Source organism: Vanessa cardui, chromosome 7 (assembly GCF_905220365.1).
Source record: "Vanessa cardui chromosome 7, ilVanCard2.1, whole genome shotgun sequence".
Classification (NCBI taxonomy): domain Eukaryota; kingdom Metazoa; phylum Arthropoda; class Insecta; order Lepidoptera; family Nymphalidae; genus Vanessa; species Vanessa cardui.
Window position 1 is genome coordinate 4,413,387 of NC_061129.1, and position 9,973 is coordinate 4,423,359.

General features: G+C 33.4%; 1 protein-coding gene across 3 annotated transcripts; it reads left to right on the forward strand.

The window, feature by feature from the left end:
- The first annotated feature begins 369 nt into the window (after positions 1–369).
- LOC124531266 (neither inactivation nor afterpotential protein C) lies at positions 370–9,587 on the forward strand. Of its 3 annotated transcripts, none has more exons than XM_047105772.1 (17): positions 370–450; positions 782–1,101; positions 1,197–1,301; positions 2,553–2,932; positions 3,014–3,104; positions 3,181–3,462; positions 3,545–3,933; positions 4,061–4,609; positions 4,686–4,978; positions 5,066–5,370; positions 5,616–5,905; positions 5,987–6,136; positions 6,218–6,321; positions 6,393–6,461; positions 6,540–6,724; positions 6,935–7,134; positions 7,304–9,587. In XM_047105772.1, exons 2-17 carry the CDS (start codon positions 811–813, stop codon positions 8,148–8,150), a joined length of 4,530 nt encoding a protein of 1,509 aa, XP_046961728.1. In that variant the 5' UTR covers positions 370–450; positions 782–810; the 3' UTR covers positions 8,151–9,587. The 3 variants fall into 3 exon arrangements, with proteins under 3 accessions (XP_046961728.1, XP_046961730.1, XP_046961729.1); XM_047105774.1 differs by lacking the exon at positions 370–450 and having other exon boundaries at positions 7,304–7,692; positions 7,770–7,934; XM_047105773.1 differs by lacking the exon at positions 370–450 and having other exon boundaries at positions 7,373–9,587.
- Positions 9,588–9,973: the final 386 nt, after the last annotated feature.

Genomic DNA, 9,973 nt, shown 5'->3' on the forward strand with positions numbered 1-9,973 from the left:
AAAAAATATTTGCTAACTATAGATTTGGAAACACATCGACTTTTAAAAAAATCCTTCCAGCTATTTGTGATGGATCGAACATCAAATATCAAACTAAATAAATGAATAATAGAAAGTTCTTTTTATTTATATTAAACTATTTACACTTAGTAAATAATTTCATTTAAATAAAATTTTTGATAAATTATTTTCATAAATTATTCGAACGCATTTTTTTTGCAAACATTTAATAAAGGTCTTATGTCTTTATGATCAGTTATAGTTATAATATAACGACTCATATAATGTTATTACGTTTTTAGTTCGGCATACAAAGTCGCGATGAAATGTAGTCGCAACCTAAGTCTGTTATAGCGGATTAGTGAGGATTTAATACCTGAAGCCCCAGCACTTGTTAGACCTCACGTTCCTAGAATTTAGTTCAGCTTGTGTCTCGTTGCAGAACACACGGTAAGCACTTTGAGAGAGTTATTTTATTATTCAATGTTTTTTTTGTTAATAAATTTAATTTTCTTCCAATATAGGACCCCTCCACGACTAGCAAATTTAGCAGTAGATTGATTTTACGTTATAAATCTCCTTTGAATATAAAATAAGTAAAATTAAATGCGTATTAATTTGCTTCTTTTGATATTATTTGATAGTAGCGTATAATTATTTTTATATTCTAACTATTATAGTCAAGTGTAGCTCAATATTTTATGTAAAACTTAAATTTATTGCAATTTCAAATTCTTATTCGGATTTTATTATTAATCGATCGTACTTGTTCGTCATCTAGTTTCAGTGACACATGACCAACTAAACAAAATGAAGGACGGTCTTAATATACCGTCTCTTCCAAGTCCCCAAGACCGGTATACTCTTGAGAAGAAAATCGGTTCTGGTGTCTTCGGCGAAGTCCATCGAGCCAAAGATAATCAAGCGGCTGGAAAAGCTGTCGCTGTTAAAATACAAATAAACAGCGAAGAGAATGAACCACACATTCAAGAGGAATACAAAATCTTGCGAGACTTCACCAAACATCCCAATCTCATAGATTTCTACGGCGTGTTCTGTGATAAGTCCGAATATACAACGAGAATTTGGTTTGTCGTTGAGGTAAATACGAAATGGAATATGAAAGCGTAAATTTGTTTTATTATATGTAAGCGATAAAAGAAAAAAAAAAAACATTCACCTTGTCTATTTTCCAGTTATGCGAATATGGATCTGTTATTGATATTGTCAGAAAACTTAAGGCAGCGGACAAAAAAATGTCCGAGGAACACATCGCTTACATCCTCAAATATACGATCAAGGTAAGTCCATATTCGACTGACTATAAACATGTCGTTCGTCACATTCGAGTCAAGATGGCTGTTTATAAAACAAAGGGCCTGCCAGTCCAACTTTCAACGGCTGAATCAATTGGTAGGTACTTTGAATGCAAACTCAATTGTTCTCCGATCTGTGTCCGGGCGATTCCTTCTTGCGGCGTGACGTCGAATAAAATATTGCCGGGCGAATGTCCACGTACGTTGAAATACTATCTAGGGCCATTACTTAAAATGCATGCCGCTTTATTTGATGTGATTCGCGACGGAACAGTCGAACTTGTCGATGTGAATGTCGGTGCGCGTCCGACAACACCATGATGGCCCCCCATCGCGGCGCATCGCTCAATTATCGTAAATAATGCTCGCACACACAAGATATACGGACCTCAATCGCGGTAGTCAATGATCCTTTGCCCTCGTTTCCATCGATAAAGAATATTCCTTACACCCTTCACATTAAAGCCCTAAGTTCAGAACACATATTGATGTGTTAAGCTCAAAAGAAATTAGAACCCGTTAAATGCATATTATCTTTATGCAAGCCACTTGGTTCACAATACCAGTGCGTCCTTTCTGTTGGATACATTTTCCATGCAAATCTACCGATAAGGTATCTCTTGTTAGGTACGGTTGCATTTAATGTTGTATCTCTTTAAACAAAAAAAAATAATATGTCATTTTACTATAAATGTACATATCACATCTCAATCGTAAGAGATGTATGAATATAAGTTTTCATAATTATAATTATATTTAAAAACTAAAATAAATATAGTAATGATAATATTGACAGTCTTTAATAATGACGCACTATAATTATGTAAACGTTACAATCTTTTAAAAAATTTAAATCGGTAACGAAACCTTTTAAAATTTGCAACCCTATAACGAACTCGATTGTAACGAACGCATTAACCAAATGATATATCAGGCAGTAGAGCGCAGACAAGTCGCGACAGGTCTGGGTCCCGATACGTATGCAAATAGCTCCCAATGAATCTCAGGGGCGTGGACCACTTGATTGACGCTGACATCAGAATCGTCGGTTCATCTCAGGGAAACCTTTCGTAAGGGCGGTCGTTCTATCATTTATTGTCAATTTTAAGTGTTGAGTATCCTGATTGGTCCAATCAATACTCGGTTCTCAATTGGTTCATTTTAGATGTTATCTAATATAATATATGTATCTGTTTTCATATTTATTGCGAATGATATATCATATTTATTTTGCAGGCAATCGTTTATTTACACGAAAATAAAATAATACACAGAAATATACGATGTAGTAATATCTTAATTAACAAGGATGGTGAAATAAAACTCACAGACTTTGGTTTGTCATGCAAATTAAATGGAACTCACGATAAAACCAGAACAAGCATTGGGTCACCAAGTTGGATAGCGCCAGAAGTGGTGACGGGTGGTGATGAAGGGTACGACAATAGAGCTGACGTGTGGGCTTTGGGAATAAGCACCATCGAAATGGTTGATGGCAAAGCGCCCTTTGAGAATATGCATCCCACGAGAGCTCTTTTTCAAATAGTGAGAAATCCTCCACCATCCGTTGCTAAGCCCTCAATGTCATCTAATGACATTAACGATTTTATAACAGAGTAGGTTAAATTTACTCTTTATTATATGTTTATATTTAAGTACGAAATTAGATATTAAATGCTATACTTAAATAATTTCAGATGTCTTGAAAAAAATCCTGAGCATAGACCTTTTATGGTCGAATTGGAAGAACATCCATTCATTCAAACTGTCCCAGAAAATGATTTTCATGTAAGGCAACTAATTAAATAATTAGCATATTCTGAATTTTTTATTGTTATTGAATTAACATCTATCTAATTTCCAGCTGTCTACTGAGCTAAAAATGCTTGCAGCTGATTTAGTGGAAAAAGAAGCTCCTTACAAACCAACAGACAGGATTATTAAAAATGGTCTTCTCACTACCGAAGGCAAAAAGGACCCCGAAACTATGCAAGTCGAAGATCTTGCTGCTCTAGAACATTTATCAGAGGATAACATTATTTGCGAACTTCAAATAAAATATCAGAAAGGGTCGTTTATGTCATTTATCGGCGATGTGTTATTAATACTTAATCCAAATACACATGAAGACATTTACACTGAAGAGGCAATCATTCTTTTCATAACTATTTAATTATTATACATATAGCACTATTTGACATTAATTTATAATTTTATTAATCTTTCAGCATCACAAGAAATACGAATGCAAATCGCGGTCTGATAACGAACCTCACATTTTTGCTGTAGCCGATAGTGCACATCAAGATGCGACGCACCATAACGAACCTCAATATATCATATTTTCTGGCGAAAGTAAATCAGGCAAATCAACTTACATGATGCATGCACTCTCTCATCTTACATTTTTGGGTGCCATGAAGAATAATACCGGAGAAAGAATACAAAAAGCTACGAAGGTTATTCAAGCGTGTATAAGTTCAGCAACGCCTATTAATTCAAATTCCACGCGTGGAATATTACAAGTTCAAGTGACTTATGGTACTTCAGGGAAATTAAGTGGAGCAATCTTTTGGCTATACCAGCTCGAAAAGTGGCGTGTGTCGTCTACAGACATGTAATATATATGTATTAATATTAAATTATGTTCACTTTGACAAACACATTAAGTGTTTCAGTTTGGTATACACATTCAAATTTGGTTGGTACAAATAAGTTAGGCTAATCATAACCCTTTTTTGCAGGAATCACGCAAACTTTAATCTTCTTTATTATTTTTATGACGCTCTTGAAGCAAACAACAGGTTAGATGAATTTTATTTAGAAAGAAATAGAAATCACCGCTATCTACGAGTTCTAGACGAGCCCACAAGAGGCGCAAAAAGCGCACGAGAATCACCCCGAGAAAATGTTAAGTACTACAATGAGTTTGTGGAAAATTTAAAAATACTAGACTGGGAAGAAGAGGATATAAAGTTCCTGGAGACGGTTTTAGCTGCTATACTTGTCTTAGGTAATGTGAGATTCAGAGATGGAAGAAATGGATCAGCTGAGATAGAGAATCTGGAAGAAGCAAAAAAAGTCGCAAAATTATTATCTCTCGAAGAAGTTAAGTTTCTTTGGGCGCTTCTTAATTACTGCCTCATTGAGAATGGTACTGCTGTTAAAAGAAAACATGCAACGAATGAAGCTAGAGATGCACGAGATACTCTTGCAAGTGCACTTTATAAGAGGCTCGTGGATTGGTTAATCAACGTAATCAATGCAAAACTATCATTCATGAGATCTGTATTGTAAGTATGTTCACGTGAATTCTGATAGTTTCAGATATAATAATTTTCGCATTACTTATTGCTAATTATTTTCCAGTGGTGACAAATACTCCGTAAGCTTAATAGATATGTTTGGTTTCGAGTGTTACCATCGGAATCGATTGGAACAGTTAATTGTTAACACAACAAATGAGCAAATCCAATTTTTATACAATCAAAGAATGTTCGTTTGGGAAATGCAAGAAGCGGCGGAAGAAGAAATTCAAACTACAACTTTAAGATTTTACGACAATAAAAACTCTGTCGATCAGTTAATGGGAAAACCACTTGGTATTTTTCATATATTAGACGAAGCAAGTCGCGCTAGCAGCGGCCATGAACTTATAATGAGTAAGGATAACTTCCTAAAAGCTGTATATGTCAATGATCAACGGTACATGACCCATTTAATTTAATGTTTTTTTTTTTTTGTATCAGGTACAATTAAAACGAAATGTAAGGGCCCATATGTCAAAATCTCAGGAAATCATGAGTTCAGTGTAGCACATTATACTGGCAAAGTGAATTACGATGCAAGGGAAATGGCCGATAAGAATAGAGATTTCCTCCCTCCTGAAATGATTGAAACCATGAGAGCTTCGACAAATCTGAACCTGCAACAGCTGTTCAAGAATAAGTTAACTAAATCTGGAAATCTAACAGCTGCATCCAATCAAAGCCCAACCACAGCACCAGCTGGGCGGTCAAAGTCTGAAAAGGAAATGGAAAACATCAAAGCTAGAGTAAGTTCACATTAAACAGGTACATGTTTTAACATATATAATATGAATATACTTTGAATAAAGAGAATATAGGAAAATAGTAAAACCGTAAGTAATATCAGATGTATGATTAACCATCATTGTAGGCTAAGATAATCAGCAAATCCGCAATATATTTTTATCAATCAAGAATTGTATTGTTTTAATTTTTATAAAAAAAATATATTTGCACATAAATACGTCATAATCTAAATATTTATTTACAGAAGTTTAACACGGTTTCTAAAGGCCAGTATTCACAAATACGAAGAATGAGAACAGCGGCTACGACATATCGAGCCACTAGCTTGGAGCTGCTGAAGCAACTCTCTTCAGGCCCTGGTAGCGGTGGTACACATTACGTGAGATGTGTAAGGACAGACCTAAATGATAACCCTCGTGGTTTTCAGACAGAACTTATAAGACAACAATTAAGAGCGTTAGCAGTTTTAGATACAGCTAAAGCTCGTCAAAATGGTTTTCCTTGCAGAGTACCATTTGCAGAATTTATTCGAAGGTCTGTGACACAGCAATAATTTAGAATATAAGATTTTTTTTGTCATGAAATATTTAAAATAATAAACATACATTTTCGCAGATATCGCTTCCTAGCATTTGATTTCGATGAAACCGTCGACGAAACAGCTGATAATTGTAGACTACTGTTGATTCGTTTGAAAATGGAAGGGTGGGAACTTGGTAAATCCAAAGTATTTTTGAAATATTACAACGAGGAATTTCTATCTAGGTAAATAAAATAATCATTACATTCATTATTTGTCATTAATTGATAATTATGTTTTCTTTTTTTTTTAATTTATTTGTACAGGTTGTATGAAATCCAAGTTAAGAAAATTGTAAAAGTGCAAAGTATGATGCGAACGTTTTTAGCGAAAAGAAATGCTGTCAAAAATAAATCAAAGAATTTGCACAGTAAGTAATATAATCATCTAACCTAAAATAAATAAGTAATCTTTTATTCTTACGCCTTGCTTTGTTCTCAGTTCAGGAATTGAAGAAACAAAAATCCCTAAGTGTATCCGATGAAGAAGCAGCTTTAGTCATTCAAAAAGGTCAGTTAAAATAAACGACAATTAATTAAAAACTTTTTTGTATCAATTATGTTTCCTAATTTCCTACATCTTAAACAGCTTATAGAGGATACATAGTTCGCAAAGCATATCCTCTAGTCAACAAATCAACTGATCAAATAGATGAAGAGACATCTTCGTTCCTAAAACGGTTCGCTATGAAATGGAAGAGCCGATCGATGTTCCAAGTACTCCTGCAGTACAGAGCGCTCCGCTATCAGGATTTGGTTCATTATTCACAGCAGGTATATAAAATATAAAAAAATATCTAAAGCAAACTAACATTTTTCAGAAGAAAAGATTTCGTTATAAATTTCCTACTTCTAATTCTTTTGACAACTTATTTACACATTTTGAGAGGTTAAAGAATCAACAATAATACACATAATTAACCTGGTTCTTAGTAATTTTCTCAGGGTATTTAGGGTAAAGTATACAACCAATTTATATTTTAGGTACATATATATAACCAAGCTGTAGTCGAGGCACTTAATAATACAAATTCACCAATAAGTCTTGACCGCGTTGACCCTCATGCTAAACAAAAAACTTTCCTTGGTTCTGGACCACCAACCGTCTGGAAACTTCCATTCCGAATGGATGAAATCCAATTCTTCGATACTTCGCATATGTGCGATCCTTCTATGAAGAGCACGTAAGTATAAAACCAAGTTTGGGCACTTATAACGCCCGATTTTTATAAAGTTGTATAAATTTTAATAATCATGTGTGACCTGCACCTTTACCGATTATTTATAAAATGATTAACATAATGGAAATATTAAAAAAAAATATCTAAAATGATAATTGGTTTTCCATTGTAGAGACACATTTGCAAGTCCATATGATTCTGACAGCGAACAGTGGGATGAACCTTTGAAACGTCGTTGCAGTTCAGTACAAACGGAACCTTTCAAAGCCTCAACGAGCACGCAAACGCTTATAACCGTGCCGTTCTGCAGAGACCCATCCAAACCTGTGCCAACTTTACCTCCAGACGAACCAGACATTTATTCGAGAAGAGAAAGTTTCAGCAAACCCGTCATCTATAAGAAGCCACCAAACCTATCCCCCCAAAGCTTTTACCACCCACCCGCTCCTTGGTCCAGCGGCGGCGACGATACTGATATTTTAGAAAACAGCGCCGGTCGAAGATCGAGCAACGCACGTGGCGGCTTTACCGTTGACAAGAGCGATCTACCAGACCCAATCAGTGAGTTACAGGCCCTGGCTAAATCTTCAAGGAACTCGAGAGACGAAGATGATGATGAGCCCCCGTTTAATTTTCAGGCAATGCTGAAAAAAACTCCGAAGAATAGAGCCTCCATGAAGAGACACGGTGAAATGTATGATGATCCACAAGACAACTCTACTAGATTCTCGGCCAACTCACGTTACGTGAACACTTCTTACGGGGCACCGGTTTCGAGAAAGCATATTATTTCACCTAATGAGGCGTCATCTGTAGTTCTATCACCTACCCATTCAATTGCTTCTAATAAAATGCCACCAAAGCATGACTTTGATAGAGTTTCTCATGATTTCGATGACTCCGGATTTGAAAAAAGGTCTTCTCAACAAAATCGTCGTTACGGCGACAACAAAGACGACACCGAAACGATTGAAATAGCGCCGGGTATAACCGTCGAGGGTTCTGTGGCTGATTTGTAAATGCAAAACCAAAATATGTTTTGTAAAAAATATATTTATTCTCATTTTCCATCGAAGCATACATTCCTCTTACATTATGGCGTTACTCTATTAATATTTTTGAATTTGATATTAAAGCCACTTATTACTTGTTGTTTAGTACATAAAGCTTATCGTTATGCTTAAGTAAAATATATTTTTCTCAATAGAGTTAAGTATATTAAATACGAATTTTCAAAACTTAAAGCGAGTCATTATGGTATCATAATTTTGTCAACCTATATTCTCATACACATCATAGAAAAATATGTCATTTTTAATTTCCTTACATAATAATAATATAGCTTAATCGAAATTGCTTTGGTAACTTATTATTTACTTATACATCTAAACAAAATAATATCAATTATATTATTGAATTAATAAAATAAAGCGTGTGGTCCTTCTTAACCGGCTATTGTCTGACTTTAACGTGGAAAAAGTACATAATTATTAATCATAACATATAACTTATACTAGTTTATTACGTATGAGATTAAAATATCACTCGTGTTGCAAATATTATTATTTCATCTAAAATTGTATCGGAAAATATAATAAAATTACTATGGAAAAACTGTGTTACTAAATATTCCCCTGATGTATCCAAATTATTTTTGTATAAAAGTATATGAAGACGTTATAAGAACAGCATATTTTATCGATTCTAAACAAATAATTTCATTGATCTCACAAATAAATACACACATAAATCATATATAGTAAACACTGATATGTTCTTCATAAGACTTTAAAGTTACACCCATAGTTATGATTACATAATTTCTCTTCAATGCTAAATGTATTTATATAGAACATATATTTTAGGAAAACTTTAGTTTTAATTCAATTACACAAATTATTATGTACGTTTTTACGTACATATACGAGAGAATATAATTACAGATAATTTTTGACATTTCTTCAGATATAAAGAATAGCTTTATAGAACTCTGAAAGGAACATGACAGGCCGCTTACATTGAAAACATATTCAGGTTACAGACACATAATATAATATTAAAAAATTTAGAATTATAAAAAATATTCAACCCTGTTTAAATGATTGACAATAAAATATATTGTGTCGATTAAGAGAATTATATTAAATTAAATATTATGCCTTCTGCTGAATTACTCTTTATATTCTTTCTTCCATATTGAATTCTATTTAAGTATCGTGTCTATGGTCTCTGCTTCTAACAATTTATATAGTTAGATAAAGAATAATTTTATTTTAATTAATTATCTTAAATTTATTACAATTCTCAAAAATAAAGTCCTTATTCACAGTTATATGTATTGTTGGTGAAATTTATATTTTCCACTATGTAGCTGAGACAAAAATTCCATCGACCATAGTGTGGTAGTCAAAAGAACGACTTTAAAAAAAATTGAATACTTGCAAAAAATTTTTTAAACATCATAATTATGCAAATATATTTGTTGAATTACTATTACTTACTTTGTAATACCAGCATTTTATGCGTTTAATGTGAATAAGGCTTTAAATATATTGGATAAAATTGATACATTTTCGTACAAAAATTAGGTCATTCTTTCACAGGCTACGTTGAAACGCTATTTTATATACCACATAGTATAATCACAATAACACTCATAATGTGGATTGTGCTCAAAAATACAAATTTCCAAAGGCCTTAAAAGTACATCTAAAATCTAAATACGTATTTTCCGCCACAGAAATCACATTCCATAGTTATTGCCAAGATTTCTAATTGACTTACATCTACGAATATCAAAAAGTACATTATAAAAATATCTTCTTATACAAGAAAGGGTATA

Excerpts from the sequence above, each read along its gene's own strand:
- LOC124531266 (XM_047105772.1), top strand. The coding sequence starts at position 811 with ATGAAGGACGGTCTTAATATACCGTCTCTTCCAAGTCCCCAAGACCGG. Across the intron at positions 5,371-5,615 it reads TGGAAAACATCAAAGCTAGA|AAGTTTAACACGGTTTCTAA; the intron begins GTAAGTTCACAT and ends ATTTATTTACAG. Across the intron at positions 6,462-6,539 it reads AGCTTTAGTCATTCAAAAAG|CTTATAGAGGATACATAGTT; the intron begins GTCAGTTAAAAT and ends CATCTTAAACAG.